Source organism: Protopterus annectens, chromosome 12.part0, assembly GCF_019279795.1.
Source record: "Protopterus annectens isolate FY-2018-M chromosome 12.part0, PAN1.0, whole genome shotgun sequence".
Taxonomy (NCBI): Eukaryota; Metazoa; Chordata; order Ceratodontiformes; family Protopteridae; genus Protopterus; species Protopterus annectens.
Window position 1 is genome coordinate 480,634,850 of NC_056746.1, and position 27,208 is coordinate 480,662,057.

At 38.6% G+C, this 27,208-nt stretch overlaps 1 protein-coding gene across 1 annotated transcript in view; it reads right to left on the reverse strand.

The window, feature by feature from the left end:
* SLC5A10 (solute carrier family 5 member 10) overlaps positions 1 to 27,208 on the reverse strand; it is a 1,811,293-nt gene that overhangs the window by 879,698 nt on the left and 904,387 nt on the right. The window contains exon 7 of the mRNA XM_044089581.1: positions 9,509 to 9,589. Within this exon, the coding sequence (XP_043945516.1) occupies positions 9,509 to 9,589 (81 nt within the window). The remainder of the gene's footprint in view (positions 1 to 9,508; positions 9,590 to 27,208) is intronic.

Genomic DNA, 27,208 nt, shown 5'->3' on the forward strand with positions numbered 1-27,208 from the left:
TGGGTTGCCAGTCCAAGCCCTCCAGCATAATCTCTGTCCAGCCAGTGTTTTGTGTCCCTGCCCAAGTAGCTGACACACACACCCTTTGAGATTTGATTGATATATACACACACACACACCTGGAAAAGGCTGACACAGGTTTATTAGCTGTGCCCCCTTCTGCCCAGACTATAAGGTAGTTCCGACTGCCACCAGCCAGCTCTTTATCAGCTATTTAAGGCCCTTAACAAAGGGTGTTCAATTCTACTGGTAGTATGACCAAGAGCAAGGCTATTTAGGAGTGGCCTGCACAGTGTCACAAAATAGATATGCAAGTACTCTCACAGATATCAGCCACAAAGGTTTAAATATATTTAATAATAAATAGTAAAAGAACAAGACAATACTCAGTAAGTAATCAGTTACACAAAAAAGCCAAATGCAGTGCTGCTGTCAGTTGAGGCAGGAGACTCACGTAAATATAGAATTAAAAACCAGTGTAGATTTCAGTGGCAATAAACGAAGGCAGAGGTTCAAGTGAACTTCAAATAAAAGCCATAAAATATAATAAAGTTTATTCCAGCCAGCTTCTTCAGACTCTTAAAACGTTTTAAGAGTCTGAAGAAGCCTTTGGCGAAAGCGCTTACTCGTTGGAATAAACTTTATTATATTTTATGAAAGCTTTTTATTTGAAGTTCACTTGAACCTCTGCCTTTCGTTTTATTGCCACTGGAGGGTCACACACTTGGTTTTTGAAGTAATCAGTTACATCACAGTTTAAAATCAAAGGAAATATTTAAAACAACATTACAGGTTAGTCTCAAATAAATAAATAAACATCTAAGCTATACCTTACTACATTCCTATCTGAATCTTAAAGAGTTAATATGCCCTAAAAACTTACTTAACATGCAGGCAAAAGTCCAGAAGGTGGTAATGAGTGGATGTTTCCCGGTCAGAGACAAAATACAAAATGCTCTCTCTCTCTCTCTCTCTCTCTGAGAGAGTTCTTAAATTAATATCAAATATTACTGCTGAGTTAGCTTGGGTGACATCACTTTTTGTCACCTGACTTTAGTTCCCAAGCTAAAATCCCCTTTTGTCAGAAACTAATAGAATTTAACGTCTCTGTGTGAAAAATACATATCTCTCAGATGTTTGAAAACCCTGGAAGTCATAAAACAATAAAATACGTCTGCACCTCAAACCAAGTAATTACTTCTCTTCCAAGGCAATACAAAACCTTCTTCATGGTATCTGCCACTGTACTGAAACTGAGAGATAACTTTTATAGCACAATCGTAAAACAATTTAATTTCAGCTTATTTTCTTGAAGTTTTGCAAGTTAACCCTATATGTTCTAGTTTCTACTATTAAAACATATACATTTGTACAGGTATATCGTATGTATACATTTCTGTTCTTTTCCAGTAGGGTACACTGTGGACACATCCTTGAAGCTCAGCACTGTACAAACCCTGTTCAACACACATTTGTTCCTGTAGTTTAATATACACATAACATATAGTTCTAATGCATTTGTAAGACAAGCATATGAATCATGTTGATATTCGCAAATGACATATGATTATTTACAAAATTCCATGTAGCTGGGCTGGCAGTATTGCCCTATATCTCAACATGTTTGCTGAGAACTGGATGGCAAGAAAAAGAGCGCAAATGGCTATCTAATATGACTGGTGATATCTAACAATAAAGAGCCACATTTTTATAACAATTTGAAATATTACAGAAAATTATTCAAAACAATCCTCAACTACAGAATGTACTTGGCTGCTAATTTCAGGTATTAAGGCACTTACAGAATTCTATATTCATGTAATTTATGTTGCTGCATATGAATCTAAATTTCCGGGGAAAATGCTCCCTGTTAAAGAATAATAAATAGATTTTCATTTCCAATGTAAAGATAACTCAGGAAAGAATTATATACCATTATTTTGGTATGCATACTGGCAAAGAAAGTCAACACCCAAAGGAGACCAAGTATAATGTAAAATGTCAGACTATGGCAGTAAACACCTATAAACCAGTGTATCTAGTAGTTACATATAAAATGCTTTATTTTCATTATGAAACATTTGAAACAGCAACAACAGTGTACTCAGCTACAAAACTACTTGAGAATGCTATTCTACACTTATGCGCCTCAGTTACAGCACACTGCTGAATGTGACCTCACCACTAGCTATGGTATGTTGCAAATTAAAAAAAACATCTACATGCATATATATTTTCTGGTGATATCCACAACAGTTCTACTTCTAACATAATAGCAGCCCAGTTAGGAACTATTCTGCACCATTACTGTATTATGTATACTGATGGGATTCATGTCGGTAGATCAACACCACTTCCCCAAATACAAAAAGACTGAAAATGTTTCATTAAAATCACTTTTGGTGAAACTTGAGTAAATCTTTCCTTGCAGAGGGGCAATTACACCTCATGTGGGGACACCCCTTAAATTTAAATATACCTACTCTGAGGTTGTACAACAGTATATAAAAGGGAATTCTCCACTGTCAGTGAAGGTGTTTTCAGTATAACATTTTCACCGAAATTGGCAGTCCTGTAAACTAACATCAACACATTGACATGCTTCCCTGTGCAAAACTTCAACACGTCACTCCAAGTGCAAGCAAAGTGATAACTGCCACAGTCTGACATTTTGCATTAAGTCCAATGACTCAGTGCTTCTGATATCTATGTATAAAAAGCCATAGGTCAGTCCCCCTTTGAAATTTTACAATGAAACATTCAGGTGGTAACACAAAAAATTCTGCTACAAAGCTGATAGATGACAGCTATCTTAACCTTGAAATTTCAGTGCAGCACAATACTGAATTTGACCCACCATTTTAGTTGCTTCAAATGTGGCATTTTATTTCATGCGCGATTCACACAGAAATATATTTTTTCTGGTGAAATGTGTATGATTTCTGCTTCTAATGTAAAGGCTACTTAGTCAATAAGCATTTATATGCCATTATTGTTTTCTGCTTAATGGAAAGAAATCTAATACAATGCCAAGTGGAGAGAGAACAAGTGTAATCGAAAATGTCATACTGGCATTGAAGGCCTCTAAACCAAAACCGTCTGGTCCCTGTATGGAAAATGCTATATATCTGTTCTCCTTTGAGATTCCATTATGGAATTCATAAAGTAATAACAGTTAATTAAGCCACAAAACACTTCTTTTACTGCTACTCCACCCTTAAAGATTTCAGTGCAGGACAACACTGAATATGAGTCTAGCACTTTACATGCTTAAAAGCATGCCATCATAGCAATGGAATGCTAGAGATGGAAAAATGTTTTTCCATGGAATGTGTCAGATTTTTACTTCTTACATAAGGTCCCTGGAAAGCTGATTTGGGCAGTCATGCAGAGGTTCAAAGTCCCAGAAACATTGATAGAACTAGTGAAAGCTATGTACAAAGACCGAATGACTCAAGTACAAGCAGTGTTCAGTCGTACATAGGGGATCCCTGTGGAAGTGGATGTACATCAGGGTTCAGCTCTGAGCCCACTGCTGTTCATAGTAATGATAGACTACATTAGCAAACAGATAGGAGGGGACAGATCAACAAAGTCACTAAATATTGATGATGTGGCAGACTCTGAGCAAGAACTTCAGCAAAGGATAAGGAAATGGAATGTAGAACTGAAAGTACATGGGATGAAACGGAGTACAGATAAGACAGTGGTAATGAGAGCAAATAGGGGAAAATCAGAAGATGCTGAGAACTGAGATAGCAGGGGAGATAGTGGAATAGGTTAACAGCTTCAAGTATCTGGGAGGGGTAGTTGAGGAAAAGGGGAGTCTGAATGAGGAGGTCAAAACTAGAATCAACTGGCAGAGAGCATCAGGGGTAGTGTATGACAGAATAATGCCAAAGAAACTTAAAAGTGAGATGTACAAAATAAGTGGTAAAATCAGTACTACTGCATGGTACAGAAACCTAGACAGTAAAGTCAGAGCAGTTGAGGAAGCTAGAGGTGATGGAGATGTAGTGTCTGAGATGGATGGTAGGATGCAAACCATGGGACAGATGAAAGAATGAGGAGAGAGCAGTAGCCAAAGAATCTCCAACTGCAGAAAAGGTCAAAAAGACCAGATTACGGTAGTTTAGGCACATGTGCAAGAAAGCAAAAGACAATCTGGTGAAAAAGATTTGGGACAGAAAGGAAGAAGGTAAGAGGAAACAAAGGCATCCAGCAGAGAGATGGATGTATTGTTTGAGAGAACAACTGTGGCAGTCAAGCATGAGTGACAAAGAAGGTAGGAGAATGTTATTGACTAGGGAGAGATGGCAACAAATGACACAAGATCCTGTGTCTATGTAGAAAATGGGAAAAAACAGGGTTGATGATAGTAATGCCAATTAAGTAAAGAAGTAGTTTAGACCATTACTGTATTCTGCATAATAGACAGAAGTTCAGTATAATGTCAACAGTGGAAAGAGCATGATGCAAAATGCCAGGCTGCAACAGTGAAGGCACATGAGCCAGTGCATCTGGGACCTCTGTGTAAAGGCCAGATCATTATGATATTTTCAAGCAGTAACAACAGAGTTTCCCATTTTAAATGTTTAATTTGATCCCAGTGTTTTGCTCCTTTTAAACTGTGGCACTTTGCCTCTGGCATGTTGCAAGCATATATGTGTGTGTGTGTGTGTGTATATATATATATATATATATATATACACACACTATATATATATATATATATATATATATATATATATATATATATATATATATATACACATATATATACATATATATATATATATATATATATATATGGGTCTACTTCACTTGACTGAAAACTCACTGGACTGAAACTCATTTGACTTAGCACACTTGACTGAAAGCTCATTTGACTGAAACGCATTTAGCTGAAAGGTATATGCCCTTTTCCCCAATATAGTGTAATCCTGAAGTTAGTATATCTAGTAAGAGGGTGTGTGGGGATCATAGCCCCTCAGATTGGGAGGTGTGGGAGGCGTAACACCACACATAGTTTGGGTATATATTGTCTTCTAAAAAGAGTTATTTATTGCAGTTGTATCCATGTGTATGGTTTAAAATGTATAAAATAGTGGAGTGCTATGCCCCACACACACCCCCCTTACCATATATACTAACTTCACGATCGCACTACAATGGGGTAAAGGGCATATACCTTTCAGCAAAATTAGTTTCAGTCAAATGACGTTTTCAGTGAAGTGAGCTTTTAGTCAAGTGTGCTCAGTCAAATGAGTTATAGTCTAGTGAGTTTTCAATCAAGTGAAGTAGACCCATATACATGGGTCTACTTCTAAATTTCTAAGTTTCAAAACTTCAAATTTCTTATGGTCAATATTATAATATCAAAGTTTTGAAACTTCAAAATATAACTAAAAAAATTTAAAAAATCTTTTTTTTTATGTTTTTGCAGGGCAAGCCCCCTGCACCCTTCACACACCCCCTGCTAATTAAATAATACTAACTCTGAGATCACACTACAGCAAGGTAAATGGCAAATATATTTCGACCATAAGAAATTTGAAGTTTTGAATATATATATATATATATATATATATATATATATATATATGTATGTGTGTATATACTTTCAAGTAAATTGTATAGATTTTTTATTTCTGATATTATAACAACTCACTAAATAGAAATCTAAGGTATTGTGTTTTACTTATGGAACAGAATTTCAGCAAAATATCCAAAATGGAAAGTTAAGAATAATACTTTAAAGTTAAGGGGGATGCAGTAATATGGTGAATCCTGTTTTATCGGTGATATTATTTTAGCACAGTTCTCTAGAATGTTTTTTTATTGTTTGTTTCCATTGTCACATGATTATGGTCTGGGTTATTTAAATATTAGATATATTTAATTTTAATAATTCTTTCACTGTGAAGTTAAACCACTAAGCAATTAAAGTGACTTTATACTAAGTCAGCCTTTCATTACATCACTTCCTTTTGAATTTTATGTTGAGTGGTCACAAGGCATTTGAATTATTTTTGTCATGGCTTTTGCTGACTGTATAGGCTACTGATTGGTCTGACAAGGAAGTATTGGACTCGCGTGTTTCATGGCTCAGTTCCTCAGAGCGCTTGGTTTGTTCACTTCACCTGAGAGTTACAGAAAATTTGCTGCATTTAAAGCCATCCGCTGCTAAAAGAATGAAAATAAGTTATCATTTTGCACTTCAGGTGATAATTTTCATTGTATTTCAAAAATGTCCTGTATTATTTCTTCCATTTCTCACACTGTAGTAGAGTTTCAAAGCTGAATTATTTCCACTGCTGCTGTAGGACTTCATTACATTGTGTCTGCAAGCTTTACAGGAGTGTAGTATCTAGACTTTGTGGTTTCCCTTTGATTTAGTTCTAAAAAAAAACAGCATTTTTACATTGAGGGTTTTCTGACTGCACTTTTGTGGCAGATGTTGTTGTGTCTTTCGGCTTTTCCCGGTTAGGGGTCGCCACAGCGGAACTCCGGTCCGCTAATGATTGGTAGTTGATTTTTACGTGCCGAGTTACCACCCCTGATGCACAACCTTCAACTAAGGTATGCCCATTCACGCATGTCTCCACGCAGAAGACGCTCTAGCTGGGAATTGAACCAGACAGCGTCTGACTGTGAGGCGACAATGCTACGCAGCACCACCACCGCAGGTTACTTTTGTGGCAAAAGTGTGGTGTAGCAAAGCTGTTATTGGGGTCTGCTGGCTGAAAGCATATTGTGTGTGCCTGGTTGGTCTGTAGGCCTTGTTGTTGTAAAACTTTTTTCTGATTCTATGTAAGCCCAGCATTTGGGTTTGTGCTCAGTTCCTCAGAGCTGCTCTTTGGCTACTTCATCTGAGAGTTACAGAGAATCTGTTGCATCTAAAACCATCCACTGATAAAAAAAATGAAAATAAGTACCATGTTGCACTTCTGCTGATTATTTTTACTGTATTATTTATTTATTTAACATTTGTTTACTGATAAAGTCTGACTGGGACAGAGCCCATTTTCATTGGAGGCCAGAAATGAAATGCTTCAGACTCATGTCTTTGGAATGCGAGAGGAAACTGCAGCACTCTGAGAAACCCACATGAACGCAGGGAGGACATGCAGACTCTGCACAGAAGGCACCCAAGCTGAGAATTGACCCAGAGAACCTCTTGCTGTGTGGAGACAGTGCTAACTGCTGCACCACTGCACTGCTAAACCATCTATTTCATAAGAATCCCCTATTATTTGTTACATATCTTACACTTTAGTAGAGTTTCAAACCTTAACTGCTACCTTTGCTGCTGTAGTACTTAATTACATTGTGTCAGCTGGTATTACCGGACTGTAGTATGTAGGTTGTATGATTTCTCTGCACTTAATCTTTAAAACCACCGTTTTTACATTAACAGGGTTTTCTAACTGCACTCTTGTAGCATTCATGTGCTGTAGCAAACCAGAGTTGGGGGCTGCTGGTTGAAAGCTTATTGTGTGTTTTCCTAATTGGTCGGTAGGCCTTGTTGTTGTACAACTCATTTTTTTCTGATTCAGTTTAAGCCCAGAGTTTGCACTAAACTGCTTTCCATGCAGCAGTGGTTAGCAGTGCCCTGTATAGACACAAAATGATTTTAAGTTAAAGTTTCCCTTAGAATAACTTTGTCTGCAGTCTTCCCCAGTCCCCTGCTGCTCTAGGAGCATCTGAATTGCATGCAGAGCACCTTGATGGATTGCTGCAGTTCACACTGGGTATAGCACCCATTTTTTGTCAAGTGTTAAAAGTAGGTATCTTATCTAGTGTTTGCTTCAGAACAGACTACTGAATTCTGTGGTCCAAGGGCATTTGCATCCATCATCATCATGTACCATTCACCAGTGCGTTGTCTGTTACTAGTGCTACCTTTCTGATCCATTTCTTCTTTTGTAATTCCTTTCACTGTCTCTATACACTTTATTTTGGTCATTAGTACTCTAGCCTGCTAATTTCATTCCATTTCAGTAGTTATTTTTTCAGTGTCCATGTATATTACTTCTCTGTATATTTGTTTGGACATTACTCACTTGTTTTTTGTATAGTCGTCTATTAACTTTTCCTTCAGTAACTTTTTGCATTTTAATTTATGATGCGACTTACCTTCATTCTGTTCTCTAACTAAAATGTAGATGTTCTTCCTAGCACACTATGGTGTCTTTTCCTTCTTCTTGATCCCTGAAATGACTGTACTAGAAGCTCGATCTATAATACCACTTGGGTTAGTGCCTCTTGAAAACAAATATTCTCTACTGCCCCCCCCCCCCCTTTACTGGAAGCACTAGACCTATAACTGCAAGTCTTGCAAATGTGAGAAATAGTGTGACTGACTGTAAACTAAAAGAGCAAATTTCAAAACTCTGTACAATTCATATAGCATTTTTTGCAAGGGGCTTCACTGATGTGCAGGTTGATACTTGTGTATACTAACTCTGAGGTCACTGTATGTTTGAGTAAGGAGACTATCCCAAAGTACTGGCAGCCTCAGGCAAAGTATATATTCAACCACAATAACACTTTCTAGCTCATTCTTTTGAAGACTGCAGTTGTGATTCTTGCATTTTCATATGATCCCTTTGCAGTAGTCAAAAGTGAGGAGATGCCACCATAAGGTGACAATAGGTAACTTTTTTACCCATCTGAGTAGTGAGTGGTAAAGAAACTTTTTACGTTAGAGGGAAACACCAACTGTATACCTTAAGCTAGTTGAATTAGGATAGCAGGCAGTCTGAAGACATAACTGGAGTTTTGATGAAAGGCAAACATAAAATGAGGTTCAAGATTTTCTTTTATTCAGTATTTGACTTGTAAGCTAAAGCCAAATACTTCCTTTGCCAGCAAAAGATTAGCCGGTGAGTTAATTGAAAGCATGGATACAAAATGGAGGACAATTTAGTGGCATCAAATAGCAGATAAGCTTCCCTTCTGCGTCACCCTTCCAGCTAGATTTATTAGCAGGAAATTAGAGTATACCTCAAAGATGCTTTAGAAAAAAATGTAACAATCTCACTGCAATCAAGTTTTAAATACCCCACTTAAGGAGAATTAATCTTTGAAGCATTACACCAGTTAGTGAGATTTCTCAAATTAATTTCATTTTATTAACTAATTAGACATGGGTAGAAGGACATTATTGGAAAGGACTCTACTCTGACTGAATACTGTAGGATGTGCAAGCTGCAAGGTTTATTCAGCAGTAATAAAAGGTAGGACTGTATTCAGAGAAATGGTATTGTAACTATTGGAGGGTTCCAACATTATGTACAACTTAATTTCTAATGTTGTATACTTTGATATGCTAAACTTTCAAAGACATTTGGAAGGCGCAGAATGCGAAAAGAATATGTAAAAATGTGTATTTTCTCCATAACGCTGTATGAACTATCTCATATAATCTTTATCAGGTGATAGTAATGTGGCAAAGTATTTTCATTAATTTATGGGTAAGCAACATGCATTTTTGTCAATTTACCTGTAACAGTTAGTATCACAGCTCCAATGATCATGATAAAGGTTTGCAGAGCATCTGTATAAATCACTGCAGCCAAACCACCTAAAATAAAATAAGAACATTAAACACATTAACTTGAAGAATTGTACTGTACAATGAGAAATAGGACAAATCTTGAGTAATTATAAACACAGAAAATTACTGATTAGGTCACTAGTTATCACATGCTATATTAAAATATAAATACAAACTGACTGAATATCAATTGAAAGTCAAAGCAACTGGCGAACAGATCCTGTTCCAGATTATTGTTCTGTGGAGCTTTTCTCCCCAGACCTCCACTGAAAAAGGACCTGTGTCCAGTTGGAATTTCCCAGTAAACAAATGTAAATAAATAAAATGTTTAAGAATATGATACTAATTCTCAAATAGACCCACGTGTACCCCACTTCCTGATATGCAATAAGATAAGAAATATGTTTGTTTTCATTAGGTGTGGTTTGAGCAGGGCCAGTATGAACAAATATCAGCAGAATTAATGTAGTTGCAGCCACTTCCCTTTCACTAGGTTAACCCACTAGGGAGGAATACAAAATGAATGACTCTTTGCAGTTGTCTGCTACTGTACCCTTTATTCAGATAAATGATGTAGCCTTTGGAGGGTTCCCTTTGCACATAATATATGTTTCAATGGTTTTATAGCTAGGAAGATCTGTGCTGGAGGCAGTCCCACCATTATATAGGCTGTCCAGCATTGTTTTCTATCTCCAGCAAAATGCACAGTCACAACAATATCTGTACATGCAGGAACTAACCCTATAGTTCCAAACCCTATAGTTCCAAGCCTAACTGTTGCACCATTTTTTTCAAGCATACTCAGATTACATACTTAATCCCATGGTCTACTCTGTTATTTACAGATGCATCTGGCTGTCTTCTATGATCCTGTTCTAAGTAAGAAATATACTTCTCCAAATGTTCATATTTCACTCTAGCTTTCCCAAGATGGAAAGTGACCCTGGGTGACTGACATCTTCAGACATTCTGAATCTGAAGAAAATAGCAGTGTTATTAGCTACTGCGTCATTCTTTGCACCATATCTATTTCCACCCACTTGTGACTTCAAAAAATAAGGCTCATATTTCTGTTCTAAGACAAAAAATGTAATTAAAAATACAGAGTGGAGGGGCAGATCATGAACAAGGAGTCACTGGTACCTAAGCTTGACATTGGGTTTTAGAAGGTCTTTTATGCCCTATATCTCTCTAACTCTGCAGTCATACTAGCTGTGATATGACACACGTCATGTCTGGTAACCAGTTCTAAACTTGTAATGGTGAGTTCTGAGGTTACTGTTAGTAACACTACAATACCCCACTATTGCTGAGGCATTACAGCATCTATGACAAGATGCAGACTGGAGCTGTATGCATTGTATCTAGCAATAGCAGGCAGGATAACATTTATGAAAAGTTAAGTCACACGCATTATCTAACTTGAATCTCATTTAAAAATCATAGTAATTTTAGGCATCATTCATGATGAAGGAGCTCTTTTCTGAGAATACGTGACTTTGTGAAGGTCGTATGTCACACAAGAATCCTTGGCATGACACTAATGATAGTAAGTAGAAAGTACAGTTGTGTAAGTAAAACTTCCAATGGTCACACCTCTCAACTGTCCAGAGTTTTGCAGAATGTCCAGATTTTCACCTCATATTTTTGGTCAGTTTCTCCTAAAGTTTGTGGTTTTCTGGCAAATCACTACCAAATCACTGAGGACTGATATCAGAAAATAATGGAAAACATTTGAGTTTCAGACTTCATATCATTCAGAAAATTCATGCTCATGCAAAAACTGCTGTTCTATCAACTTTCTAAGCTTGTAAGAGCAATATTTAAAAAGTGCCCCTATTCTTGGGCCTTTGTCCCCCCTATTATTTGCAGCTTTGTTCAGATTTCTTTCTCTAAGAGGTTGAGAAGTACGATAACAATCGATGTTCAAATAATCATTGCTGCAGTACTCTATGATACATGGGTTACGTCCTGCAGAGGAAAAAACAACCAGTCAGCTTAAAAGCTTCAGAACACCTTCCATGCTCCAAGACCATTAGCTTCAGCTGAGTTGACTAAAAGACAGATTGGGCACCATGTCCTTCAGAGTTTGCATGCAAACAGAGAAAGGGAGGCTACACCCTGACAGGACATTGCTGTGATCAACAAAAAAAAATGCCCTCACCCTGTCATAACAAATGCACCAAAAAGAAGGGAGATAAAAGGATGGAGTGGCTACTGCAGCAGTGATCATTCAAACAATAGTTACGGTAAGTTTACTAACACAACTGTACTGTGTTCATCATATTGATGACTGCTACAGCAATGTAAGCTATATGGGTAGTTTATCGTAGCTTACAGCAACTAAGAATGGAAGGGGAAGAGTCCAGGTGGCCATGGAGAATGGTTTTATCAAAGCCTGACATAGACGTGGAGAAGGAGTCTAATGTATAGGTCTTTGTAAAAGTATGTACAGAGGACCAAGTTGCTACTGTTAGAATACTTCTAGTGTCCAACCCTTTCCAAAAAGCCATGGATGAAGCCAAGGCCCTAGTATTATGTGCCTTGACCCTGCCTGGAATAGTTTAGTTATGGTGCGAATAAGAAAAAGTAATAGCCTATGACAAACAATTTGAAATAGTCTGCTTTGACATAGGTTGTCTCTCTTATTTATTTATTTATTTTTACCTTCACAAGAAAGGCACAAGTGATTGGAAGTTCTGGAAGATTTTTTTCATCAAGACAGTACCCGAGTTGCCTGTGGATATCCATGGTATGAAATATTCTTTCTCCCTCATTTTGGGGTATGGAGAAGAACACGGGGAGATGGATAGTTTGATCTAAAGTAAACTTGGATACCACTTCAGGCATAAGAGAAGGATTGGTTTTGAAAGAAATCCTATCTCTGTGAAAAATGAGGTAAGGTTGACCCACCATAAAAGCATGCAACTCAGATTCTTGCAGATGTCAGAGCAGTCAGTAAAACTGTTTTCCATGTTAAGAACCTCAAGTCAGCTAGATGAACTGCTTCAAATGGGGCAAGTGTTACTTTAACTCAAAAGTATGATCTGAAGGTGAAGCCACCAGTTTTATTGGAGGTCTCTTATGCAATGCCCCTCTCAAAAACATTTTGACATGAGACTGTCAAGAGGAAGATGCATGGGCAGACATGGTGAAACCGTTTAAAAATGAACCTTGATGGGGGAATAAGACAGGCCATAGGAAAGTCACAAATACTGGGAAACCAGAAAAACACCAACCCTGAATGGGTGCTGTTTATGTTGGTGGCACCAGCTTGAAAACCTTTCCACTTGCTTCTATATGATTCTCTATTAGCAGGCTTTTTTGCCTCCATTAGCACCTGCTGCACATCTTCAACAAATAGGGGCAATACCTTTTAGACAACTATCATCCAGGCAGTCAGTAGAAGTTGTGTGTAATCTGGGTGCAACAAACATCTCTGTTCTTGTGGTAGTAGAACCAGTCTGTGAAGGAGTTTGTGGTAACTGTCCCTAGCCAGTTCCAAAAGAAGGGAGAACCACTGTTGCCTGTGCCAGAAAGGAGTCACCACAATGAACTTGGGAGAATCATTCTGAATTTTCAGAAGTATCCTGGGTATCAGTGGAAAGGGTAGAAAAGCATACAGGAACATTCCTTACCTAGGAAAAGAAAAGACAGCTGCCTTCCAGGCCTTTTTGCTTGATGTCCTGGCACTGGTCTAATTGAAGAGCTCCCCACATATGGATCAAATTTTGGAAGATTCCCTGATCTAGTTTCCATTCATGAGGATTTGACCTGGTCCTGCTCAGATTGTCTGCAGGATGTCTGAAGAGTGAGATTGTGCTGTAAAGTCAAATATCACTTGCTAGCATGGCTAGTCTGCATAGTGGGTAAGATCTGGTTCCCCTTGCTTGTTTATGTACCACATAACTGTGGTATTGTCTGTAACAACTTGAAGTGGTCTTGTGGACCAGAAGTGATTCATACAGTTCAGTGTTTTGATAAGGGCAAGTATCTATTTTCTATTTATGTGCTTGTGTCTGTGTTTCTTGTGCCAAATACCTTGAATTTCTATCTGTTTTGACACTGCTCCCCAGGCAAAGTCGGTGGTGCGTGTGGTGACTGACTGCTAAGGAGCAGGAAGGGAGAGGGGGTGACCTGGACTCAAGGATATTTGAATTCTTCACCAAGTGATTTCTCTTCTCACAAATCCCACAAATGGAATCTGAAAAGATAATTTGTGTTGATGCTGGGATCAAAGAGATTTCCGGTCCCATTGTAGCTTTCTTGTGTGAAGTCTTGCAAGAGTTATCATAAGTATCATAGGTGCCATGAGACCAAAATCATGAGGTATTCCTCACAGTGATCAAAGTCTGAGTGGAAACCCCCTAAAATACCTTAATATAGATCTATTTTTTTTCCTGTGGAAAAAAGCTCTTTGTACTGAGATGTCTAGCACATACTCCAGGAACAAAGTCCTGCTTGATGAAAACAAAAGAGACTTTTGGAATCCCAAAATGAACAGGAGACCTCTCACCCAAGTGAGAGATTCCTGTCACTTTGAAAAAGACTTTGCAACGATACACAAGTCATCTAAATATGGAAAATGTGGATGCCCTGTAGTCTGCAATTGGCTATCACGGAGTTAGACATTTTTGTGAACACTTTTGAAGCAGTGGATCGCCCTAAGGGTAAGGCAAGAGAATGTATAATGCGATCCATGCACGTAAAACCTTCAGGTGCTTCTGATGTCTGGATAAATATGATGATAATCATCTTTTAAATATAAGGTTACCTGAAAACAAATGAGGAAGAATGGACAACTGGTTGTGAAGTGAAAGCATTTTGAACTTGGGCACTTTAGGAAAGAAAGTTCCGGAACTTGTCCCCAGGCATTGTCTTTCTGTGGCACCAAAAACATTATTGAATAAAAACCTTTTCCCAACTTTAAAGTGGAACTGTTTCTATTGTTCCCCCTGAGATAGCATGTGCTGTAGGCTAGAAGGGAACAGAGGGTCTGGTCTGGTAGATGCTGAATAATTCCCTGGAAAGGAGGAATTTCTTCCCACTGCCATATGTAATCCAGCTAGATCAAGTTTCAGAACCCATTTGTCTGAAACAGTCTGTTCACAAAGAGAGAACTAGAAGTACAGACTTTCTGGAAGGGATTAACAGGGTGCAGGGAGGGGCAGGTCCTTTTTATAGTAATTCTGACTTATTTGACTGTCCTTTGTTTCAGGGGTTTCTTACTTTCTTTTTGGAATCACACTGCTATTGTGTTTTTCAGACATCTGCTTACTAGCATTTTGCTGAGACTTCATTTTACTTCTTGTATGACTGGATGAGGAAGCAGAAAATCCAATGGAAAATTTCAAGAAAGAGGCCTGAAAGTCTGAGAGATTTCCTGTCTCAGGTTACCTGAGATACAGAAGCATACATTTTCCCCCAAACTTATCCATAGGTTCATAGGTTTGCACTAGGCTATCGGCCCTAGGGCCTATACAAGCCTAGCCATAACAATTCCCTGGCTATTTCTTCCCACACTATTTACTTCCCTGGACCCCTGTCTAGCAGAGCGACTGACGTGATCCCTGGGGTGAATTTCCTTTCTCCCATCCAATCATCAAGGTTCCAACCCTGCACCTTGTGTTTGTAAGGCAAACACCTTAACCATTAGGCCACCCTCCCAATATAGTCCCTTATCACCCTTGTCAGAAGGGGAAGGATTAGAATCAGCAAAATGCTTAGCAGCTGCAGGATTAACTGAAGCTGTAGCTGCTGGGTCAAGTCTGGGATGAGTGTATACAAATTTGAATGACTGAGAAGCTTAGTACATATGTACTTTCTTAGGTGCAGCAGGCTGACTGCTTTGATAAACACATCTTCCAATGCTGACAACAATGGGGTGATGGTATGAGGTTCTGGGATTATTCCTGTTGTAACAGCACATAGTATTTTCTGGTTACTGAGAAACCTCAGTACTATCCAAACTGAAAACACTGTCACATTCTGGAAATAGCCTCAGAAAAAGAGATTCCTTAACAGAAATTCAGATAACATGCTTTCCTCTGAGTCTAAATTAGAAATCTGAGGAGAAAAAATGTATCTGTCCTATTACATTTCTCTCCAGATTCAGTTTCTTGAATCTCTTCAGGAAAAGAGGAACCCCTTTTTGTTTTATGAGATGCCATGCAATAAGACTAGTCAGTTCAAGACACTGACCTAATAAACTACTCCTGAAATTATGATGCACACCTCAGTTTGTAATGATATCTCTGACTTGGAAACTGAATACAAAGACTTGCATCAATGCTATGCAGAAGCCTTCCTTGGAGAAAATAAGGGGCGTTGGTATGTATTGGTATTGTATTGGCATACAAATGAATGAGAGCTTTTATATTCAGCAATCCAAGAAGTCAAGCTTTTTGTGTAGTTTAGTGGACATGACTGCAGAGTTTACTTCACACTAGTTAAAAAATTACTAGAAAGTAAGGTGCATGTGGGAGGGAAATTTATTACCTTCCACAATCAGATGCTTTGTCATGCACTTGACTTAATCATATTGTGAAAACCCATGTATAAAACCATGCTTAAGTTAAATTTTAAAAGATCATGTGACAATAAAATAGATAACCATTGGTCAGAAAAGCAAATTATGTGAGACATTTCAAAAACAATTTATTGTTCTTCTTATATTTAGACACATACGTCTGTAAAACACATTTAAAATTGAAAACATCATTTATACCTGGAAAAATAGGCCTCTAACTTTGCCAAGTAAATTAAAGTAAAGTGTGTGCCCCCCACACCCCCCTACTTTAATATTCTCCCTCAGAGACCGCACTACAATGGGGAAAAGGGAATTTTCCCTTATCCGCACTGCAGTATGGCCTCAGCAACAGGCATACTACGCGAAAGTGCTTCTTCAGTGAAAAGCACTTTCGCGTAAGTATGCTCACCCTTAATGGATGCGGATGTTTGATCCTTCGATCAAATGTCCTAGATTCACATATATATATATATATATATATATATATATATATATTTCATATTATTCCTGCTGTAATCCACTATTAGCCTACTAATTCTAATAGCTTGTCTTATCTTTTAATTATATTTGTCTTCTTCATCCAATAAAGATGCATGCTGCTACAAGATAAATAAATGTTCTTCATCACTTTTTTTGTATGGTAGAACTGAGCCCTGTTTTTATAATTACTACATTTAGGGAAAAACTTTTTATAGATTCATAGGTTTATAGGATGATACTAGGCTATTGACTCGGAGGCCCTTATAAGCCTAGCCAAGCATTTCTCCCATGTTCCCACAAAGTCAGCACCTGTTTCCCCTGTCCAGCATGGACACAGGTGGGATCCCAGGGGTGTATTTTCTGTTTCCCATCCAGTCATCCAGGTTCCTCTTAAAAAGGACTAGAGAGGTACTCTGCTTAACATGGAGATGGAGTCTATTCCACAGATGGGGGAGTCTCTGGGACACAAATCTATCCCACCAACAAGTTCTGTTAATGTCACAGACCAGGTTTAGGCCTTGCGTGTGGGTTGCCCAAGTGGATTTTGACTTATGGATATGCAGCAACTCCATCAAGGCTGGGTCTGAGATGGCCGTGTACGCCAGACACAGGTCACAGTCTGTACTAGACTGAGTAGAGGGACAGAGTTTTTAAACTATCTGTATAGGACAGATGTTTGAGAACCAAGATTCTTCTGGTCAGGAATCTCTGTGGTCCCTCCAGCTGCTGCATGTATTTGGCAAGGTACATGCCAAAGGGGGCATTGTACTCAATAATGGATCTGATAAGGGAGGAGTACAGGGATGTTATGACCTGCTTGTTCCTGGATGAAATACCCTTACTTATGAGGTGGGCCATGTAGAGAGCCTTCCATACAGTGGAGGCAACATGGTGGTCAAAAGTCAGGTTGCTATCAGCCTGGATGCCCAAGTCCCTCACTACTGATTGCATGCTTAGTATATTGTTATTAATGTGATAATTAGTGGGGATGCCATTTTCCCCAAAGGGGATAATGATGCATTTCTTGGCATTCAGTTTGAGGCCATGCGTCTGGCACCAGTCATTAGTTTGGGTAAGGCCCTCTTGGAGGATGTTCACATCACTAGGCAAATTTAAGACAGTGCCCTGCTTGCAGTCATCTGCAAATGTGTCAGCCACAGACCACTGGTTTTGGCTTGCACCTCAGAAAAGTATATCCCAAACAAATCCCAAATCAAATTTAGCAATAAATCTCAAATATTTTTTTGCATTCGTTATGATCTGATAAAAGGTACTCAGAATTTCCATATCATTGTACCGTATTAAAAATATATCATATATATATAAATATATAACATAAAATGTTAATAAAATCTGATGTTCTTCTAAAATATTAGAAAAATTTTTAGACCAAATTAAATGTGGTGCTTTCATAACTAAAACTTTTTAAATTTCAAAGTACGGTTGACCAATTTGGAAGAAACACTTTCTATAACAACATCAAATATAATGTTAGTTTATAATGAACACACTTCTATAGTAATTAAAATGTCTGTTAGAATAACATCTACTTTCTTGAGTTTATTAATAATAGGATCAAAGGAATCTTTAATGCAAGAAAACACTTTCCTGCATCACTTCCTTAATAATAATCTCAACAAAATTTTGTTCATTATAGACCAATATTTGCATGCAAAGTGTCATTGTGTGGGGTTTACATGTTACATGTCAGTAGGTGGGATTTGCATGTTAAATGTCAGTGGATGCTGTTCAACTGAAGAAAGGACTATGCAGTATTCTCATGTGCCCAATGTTTCCTTGTGATTTCCTACATTAGCACTTCTGGGTTCTATGTTAGGGGTACTGTGGTGTTTGGACTGGGGCTGTGTGAGAGAATGCTGCAGTTGCCTTTTGCTAATAAATCAGCATTGCTAGATTACCAGTAAATTACATTACAGTGCTGTATTATGTGTTGCCTCAGTTTTATACCTTTAGGTCTGTAGTATGCTGAGTTTTTAAATGCCATATGGATGGATGTTTTTAGGTTCATAGGTAGGTAGGTAATAGGCTATCTGCCCGAAGGCATTTATAAACCTAGCCGGAATGTGCTGGCTTTCGCTGCCCCTTAGATTAGTTCCCTGTGCCTCTGTCCAGCAGATCCATTGAAGTGATTCCCAGGGTAAACTTTCTGTTTCCCATCCACTCGTCAAGGTTTCTCTTGAAGAGGGGTAGCGAGGAGCTCTGCCTAATGTAGATTGGAATTTTGTTCCAGAGCATGGGAAGTCTCTGGGACAGGAATCTGTCCCCCCAGCATGTCCTATTTATTGTTGTGATGAGGTTTAGATCCCTAGAGCGTGTAGTTCGAGGGGATATGGTTTTTCTTTAGGTGGAGCATGTCTATCAATTCTGGGTTGGACATGGCCTTGTATGTCAGGCAGGGATCACCTCTGAGTAGGCGGTATGCAAATTAGTACAGCTGGAATTTCTTCAGTCGAGCTGCATAGGGCATCTGTTTGAGGCCAGTGGTCCTCTTGGTGAAGTACTTCTGTGATCTTTCCAGCTGTTGCAGGTGTCTTGTAAGGTACATTCCAAATGGGGCATTGTACTCTATGATGGGTCTGATGAGTGATGCATAGAGGGGCAGAATGACCTCTTTTGATGTGGATGCAAACCCTTTTGTGATTAGGTGGGCCACATAGAAGGATTTTCTAACTACTTTGGCAATGTGATTATCAAAGGAGAGGTTACTATCTACTTGGGTCCCCAGATCCCTTATTACATCTTCCATATTTAGGGGGCTACCATCTATGTGGTAGTTTGTGGGTACTTTGTTTTTTCCAAAAGGGATGACTATGCACTTTTTGGCATTTAGCTTGAGGCCATGGTTTTGACACCAGGTATCTGTCTCAGTGAGACCCTTTTGGAGGATGTCTGTTTCTGCTGGAGAGTCAATTATAGCCCCTAGTTTGTAGTGGTCTGCAAACTTGGTCAGCCATAGTCCTTCTGTGCTTGCCTGTACCCCTGAGAAGTATATGCCGAACAGGAGGGGTCCTAAGACTGAGCCCTGGGGAATGCCACTTGTAACCGTTTTAGAGTCAGACCTACTCCCGCAACTCTTACCATGTGGGTTCTGTCTGTGAGCCAGTTGGCAACACATCTCATGATGTAGGGGTTTATGTTCAGGCTGGTGAGCTTGTCTATAATACCTGAATGGGGAAAAGTGTCGAAGGCCTTTGCAAGGTCTAGGTAGGCTGTGTGGGCCACCTTTCCCTCATCTATAGTCTTGGTAACTGTCTCAAAGAAGTCCACCAGGTTTAGGAGGCATGATCTGGTAGGGTCCAGTGTTTGGAGGTTCCCAATGTCTCTGTTTATGAGATCCATGATGATGCGCTCCATAGCCTTGCAGACCAAGCTAGTCAGGCTTATAGGGCGATAGTTCCCAGAGTCTGTTGTGGCTCCACCTTTGTGGAGTGGAATTACCGTTGCTGTGCGCCACTCTATGGGCATGTAGCCTGTGCAGAGGCTGAGTTTGAACAGTGTGTTTAGGTGAGGGGTTAGTTCATCTTTGAGCTCATATAGGACGCAGCTTGGGACACCGTCCAGTCCCACTGATGCCGTGTTTTTGGCTTTGGAGAGGGCTGTTTTAACCTGAGTGTCTGTGATTTCAGGGGCACTACATTCTTCTGGTATGGTTATGGGCCCTTTTGGGGGTGAGAGGGGGGTGAAGTTTGCACTGAGCCTGTCTGCCAGGATGTTGGTGATATCGATCGGTTCAGTGTATTTTGTGCCATTCTGCACTAACTCTGAGCAGATCTGAGAATTGCCACTTAGATTCTTGACATAGCTAAAGAATGCGTTGTAGTTATCTTTGGAGTCCTTGGCAATTTTTCTTTCGAAGCTAGCCTTGGATGATTTTATGAGGGATCATAGTTTCTTGCTGATACTGATCAGGGATGGCTTCCCTTCTTGGGATTTTACTCTTTTCTGTACTAGTTTCCTCCTTCTATTGTAAGCCATCTCTAGCGAAGCAGCGTGGCTTGTCGAGCATGTCATCCCAGGCTGACAGACACTGGATCCCCTTTGAATGACACCAGAAGCCTAGCCAGTTGTTGAAATTGATAATTTTTTCTTTATACCGTGGTATCATTTTTGTTGAGGGCAGTATGCTACTCAGGGTCAGGGTCATACCGGCCTGGGCTACGTGATCAGAGAGGTCTTCCATGTCTATTTTCATGTAGTCCAGGGAGGTACGGCTCAGGTCATTCACACCAACATGGACAGTGACAGAGTCATATTTGTACTTGTTCTGGAGTGACCTGAGTGCTTGTGTTATGTGGGGGATCCTGGCACCCAACAGGCAGCTAACAGTAACCTTCTCCTTGTTCAGCCTAGTGAGTGGGACATCAGTGTGCCTGAGTATAGAGTCACCTATTACTAGTGTGTTGGGCATGTTATTTTGCCTTAAGGGCTGTAATTGCATGGCACACTGGTTTTGTGAAGTATGTGTTTCATGGTTTGTGTTGGGGGGGGTGGAGATTGCTTTGATGTCTGCTTTGGAGGTCTCTGTTGATTTTGCACATTTTTATTTAGAGCCTCCGAGTATGTTTTCGTGTATTTATGTATGTGTTTTGCCGGTGCTGGTTTCATAGGTCTATGTGAGACTGGTGGTGTGATGCAAGTAATTCCCTTCTCCTCTTGACTGTCTGGTCCAGTCTTGGGTTGAGAGAGCTTAGCCTCCAGTTTGACTGTATAATTGCATCTCTCGTATGTATTAGTGTTTGGTGGTAGGAGGAGAGGGTTGTCTGTGTACATGAGGCAGTTGTAACATTGCCTCAAAATGTCCAGATTTACCAGTTAGACTGGAGAGTACACATGAAACTGCCCTTTGGACATGCCTGGATAGGTACTGTGAACTGTTTTACTGATTGGTTGGTAAGGTCGAATAGAGAGCCTTGTCCTTCTCTACAGTATAGGGGGTGTCTAGTGCTAAGGTTTATTAGTGCTTGCTATGCGTTTTGAGCAAGTGCCAGGCAGAGAAGTGAATGGTTTGAGTGCTTAAGTTGAAAGTTTGTCTAGTTCCAAAGGAAAATTTGAAGAATAGACTTTGTAGAGCTGGGAATAGTTGTACCCTAGCTAACCGTCGCTGCCCGACACGCAAAACCACGCAAATGCGGGTTTTATAGCAGGGAAATGAAAGAGAGAGAAATTAGCCCAAAATAGCCAACAAACTACTAATTTCTGGGCTGAAACCACTCCTCCAGGGACAGATAAGCTGCTCAAAGCTCCCCTCTCTCATAGGTGAACAGAGAAACTTTCTTCCATCCAAGTAAGGTATGGGCAAACACAGAAACTTGTAACACAGCCCTGAATTCAGCACTAACCTGAAAACTGGACTATACTAGCTTAGAAATGTGGGAAAACAAGTATTTTTTTTTCAGAAAATAAAGCAGATACAATAAAAAAAAAACACTTTAAATGCACAGAAATGGCTATCACACTTGTACCCAAATATTGCAGTTCACATCCATACTACTTTCCTGCACTTGCATTTTGCTTACAGGTTGAGCAGGTGTGATAACACCTTGTAGCTGTCACTTCAGATTCATTCTTTCAAGGATAACTTCATTCCTTCCAGTTCTTCTTTCCTTGCTAACTTGCTGCCTTTTCCAAAATATTCCTCTCTCAAGAATACATACGCTCCTGAAATATAAGATGAGGGGAAACTGCCATAGTGGAAGACATACTAAATGAAACTCGGTCCCTACATTTCATGAATAAGCAAACAATATTCCCAGATTATGCAAGGAACTTAATCAAAATTAATGCTGATGTGTTTACTGGATCCATTTGTAAATGTTGAAGCATCTAAGCATGTATCACATTTGCTACAGACAGCTTGACTACAAAAAATACAGCATATGCAGTCAAGCATGTCAAATTGTGAGCAAATGAAGCAACATGAAAAGCCCTAAGAAAGCATCTTTATAGGGAGGATAAAACCCATGTACCCAAATGTCTCCTTACTTTATTATTTCATTCCAATGTCACTGCACCTCAGAAAAACAGCAATTGTTAAAAAGCACTAACAGCCCTGCTTTGTTTTTTTTTTTTTTTTTTTTCTCCAGAAGGCTGCAAATTTGATTAAAGTACTCAAAATAAATCAAACTGTGAATTTTCAGATCTCATCATAGTGTGACAGGAGCAGACCACAACTGACAACTTGAGCTATTGTGTGCCAGTAACTGTATTACAATCAGTTGCTCCTTGAGAAACCAACAACATATTTGCCACATATATGTCACATCACGCTATTTCAGTCTCTCCTGCTCTGTAGGGACATTCATGCAAACCCTAGTCTGTACTCTTCATTTACATGATTTATGAGTCTATGAATTACATACATGCCACTCACTTTGGTCTAAAGCTCCTGCACCAATGCTAGATGCATATTCACAGCATTACTTAACATTGTGCAATATGTAAATAGACTGAACAGCTCTTTGTCCTTGTTTCAAACTATCTTCCTGTTTTTTTTTTTATTTTTTTTTGCATCCACGAAACAAGGTCAAAAGCACAAAATTATAGATGATAACATCACATTATCAGGCTACACTATCACCAGATTGCTTACAGAAATTGAGCTGGAGGTGTTGCCATACTAATTAGAAATCTTCATAAGCAACCTGGAACCTTTTCAGTGTCCTTGTATTAATGGAAGTAGTGCTTAGTTATAATGTCAATCGTGGAGTCAATAACACTGTGAAGACTGTGTGTGTCAGTGCATAACTCTGGAATATATAAGTAATATTGTAGAAAATTCCTCACAATGTCTTTTCATGAGCTACTATTTATTTATTTACTGATTTACTTATTTATCTTTTGTTAATCAGGTTAGTCCCACTAGGCTAGTAGCCCCTTTTCAAAGGAGACCTGAAGTGGTATTTATACTACCAGGGAAAATTTGTCCAGGGCATTAGGGAACTTCCCCTACTCATCATTGTTGCGAGAGGGACTCATTTTACAGGAGCATTTCTTATTTCCATTCCAGGTGCAATGGGCTGGAGAAATAGGGAGGCAGATGGAGAAAGAATGCAATGATGGAGTGGTTAGAGAAATGGAGGAGAGAACAAATATCAAGACCGGAGAATGTGTGCAAGATTCTGAGGAGACATTTCAAATAAATTTGTTTGATGGAGATAAGTCAGCAAATAATGGATGTATAATTAAAACCCTCCAGATGGGAGGGTTGTGAGATGATTTACTTAAAGAAGTAGTGGTACAGAGTGAGCCAGAAAATGAAGGAGATGTTTTCTGGGTGGACATTATGGGGAAAATACAAACAAAGGATGCAGAAATAATCCCGAAGAATCGTGGTAAGATAGAAAAGAAAACATATGCAGACAAAGTAAAAGAAGGCAAAAGTGGAGTTGCAGAAAAAATGTAGAAGAAAAAGAAAAATGGAAGTACATGGTAAGGATTCAAAGTAATGAAGACAAAGAAATGGACAGGTATAAAGTGTGGGACAATTTAATAACTCCGGGTGTAAAATCACATGAGGTAAGAGCATCTGTTCTTATTAACAGAGATACATTTTTTCAACAGGCAATTTTCTTGGAGAATATTGAAAAAAGAAAGATTGTAACTCATGGAAACTTTATGTTATAAAAGCATTTACAGGGAAACAAAAAAAAAATCATGTAAAATTTCAAACAGAGGTAGAAAGAGAAACTTTGAAGGGGCATTTGAAAACTTTATGTAAAGAGGTATTGGACATTGCAAAGATTTATCAGAAAAGGGGGTTATGGCCTGATGGCTAGGATTGTACTGTTGTGTTAAAAACAGAATGAGAAAAAATGATACATATACTAAGCATGATAAATCTGGAAGAGAACATGGGTATCATAAAATACTGATGACTACCCAAAACATGTTTTTCTGCAGAAATGAAGGATATGTGAGAAGTAACTGTGACAAAAGAAAATGTTCTATTTGTGGGAAAATAGGACATGATGGAAAAAAAAGTAAATTGAAATGTTATAAATGTAGCAAAATTGGAAAGTTACGGATGGATTGCAAAAATGAAAAAAACATGAAAAAGAAAGACAAGAAAATGAACAGAGAAGAAATTTATTTTAGAAGTAGTAAAAATAGATGAACAATTAGATGAGAAAAAAAATAATGAAAAGGATGTAGAATAGCTGTATTCTGTAGAAGTAAAGACAAAGGTAACTTTAGCAAAAATGGGAATATTAACCATTGTAGATTTAAAATGGAATGAACATGTGTATAGAACTGTAACATAATTTGCTTATGCTAATAATTATAAAGAAAGAGTAAGCTTATTTCATCAGATTTTAGACTATGCAGTAATAAATATGAATATTATAACAACAGGAGATTTTCATTGGGATTTAAGAGACAACCATATAAGGAAAGGAAATGATATAAGAAAAATATTAGAAGTTATAAGATGTGGTATGTTAAAACTTTGGGATAAAAATTTATGGACTTACAAAAGGGGTATGTATGGAACTGAAATAGATTATTTTATTCTATCAGAAGGTTTAGTTATAGGAGAAGGGGAAGCAGCTGAAACAGGAAAAGAAGGAATGTATAAAATAGGAAAAGAATAAAAAGGATAAATAAGAAAGCATGGAATGAAGAAGGAAAGAGACTAGTAACACAGTTATGGAAAGATCATATTTCTGAGAGAACATTTTATAAAACTTAGTTTGAATGGTGGATAATATTTAAGGAAAAATATAAAAAACTGTTTCTTTTTTACAGTGGCAATATGATGTGAGAAAAGTAGAGAAAGAAAATATAAAAGAACGTATAACAATGCGTTGGAAGATTTAGAACAAAATGATAGAAAGTACTTTGACAAAGAAAAATAATTGTATGAAATAAATAAAATACAAGAATTGTTATATAAGCAAAGATATTTTACAAGGAAAAAGAAAAGAAGTATTAGTCAAGAAAGATGGTAGTGTAATGAAAGAAAATAAAAATGTAACAGGAGAAAAAAGAAAGGAATCAGGAAAATATTGTGAATAGTGTAGTACAATATGTACAAGAAATCTTTAAAGAAAAAATAAGGTAGTGAAAAAATTAGGAAAGTAAAAAAGTTAACAGGAAAAAAGAATAAAGGGTTGGAAAAGGATACTTCTTTAAATGAGTTAGATAAAGTATTAGGACAAGTAAATATAGATATCCTTCCATTTCATTGTTTTTGTATTCATAACATTAGGGAACCCCTGCCTTGGACAGCCTGACATCCGGCCAGTATACCAAAACCTTGGGTTGCTTTAAGGTATGCCATACATCACATGTGTGCTCCGCATAAAGGTAACGTCAGGACATACCATCCTTGAGACTTCTTTGCCACCAGTCCAAATGCCATCTCTTGAGCATCAGTCTGAATGGCTACGTTCCATTTCTGGTTTCACTGAGCCATTGCAAATAAGTGTCCCGTTGGGTTCCTGTTTTGCTTGTCTTGTTGTTCCTTGTGGGGTTTCATGTCATCCAATAAGGGTAAATGCCAATGTGGAAGACAGATTCCCCACAAAGACTGCCACAAACAGTGTCTGTTTTCCCTTGCTGCCTCGCATGACCATACATCCTGTTCCATCTGTCAGGCGTTTGTACCAAAAACTTTGCATAGTAGACTTTCTTCTTTGGCGCTGTTCTTGAGAATCAGCTAAACAAACTTCTTGTGAAAGATGCAATGGAGGAAACTTCCTGCCCTGAGTTATAGCTGTTAGAGAAGCAGAAGGCCAAGAAGCCTAGGCTGGAATCTTCCACTGGTATGCCTTCACTGGACGTTTCTTCCAAGGTGAGTGAATGCCTGGAGGTTCACCCATCTTTGTTGTCACAGCCTTCCAGGCTTGATAAGGCAGATGTCTCATTGAAGAAAAAAAAATAAACATGTTTTTCCTATTCCTAAGAATCCACAGAGTGAATGGCAGGCCTTTACTCAGGCTTTTAGTGCTTTGATGGCACTGAAACCTCCTCAGGGTGTTCCAGCTCTCCCTTGGACCTCTACTCCCCTTAAAAGACCCAGGGAACAGGATTTCTCTGAGGAGAAGGTGGATTCTGATGAGTAATCTCCCCAAATTCCTTCTCCTTTGGAGTATGGATCAGAGGAAGAGGAATCTACCAGTCCTGATACTCCCTTTGAAGAGATTTATTTTGGGGACATAATCTCCAAGATGGTGGAGTTCTTTAAACAGGATTGTGCTCAGGTCCCTGAGATTCATAAGTGGTACTATGAGTTGCTACAGATGGAATCTCCTAAACCTTATGATGTTCCTCCTTTTATAGCCACTTTGTTGGATGCATTTTCCAATGCCTCTAAAGTTCCAGATTCTCAGCCATCTTCTCCCAAAAAAACTGATAGGTTTAATAGAGTGCCCAGGGACTGTAAATTTTTGTACATGTGTCCTGCTGCTGAACTCTCAGGGGTGTTTGAAGCCTCTGACAAGCCCCTTCAGTTGCTTCTTTTGCCCAAGTTACTGCCCTCTGATAAAGACAGCAGAACCATGGCAAGGCTTGGTAAGTAGATTTACACCTTGGCTTTTAGGGGTGTTAACTACCAGACCCATTTGTCCAGATACTTGTTGGCTCTCCTATCCCAGGCCTGTCAGGTTATTTCAGAT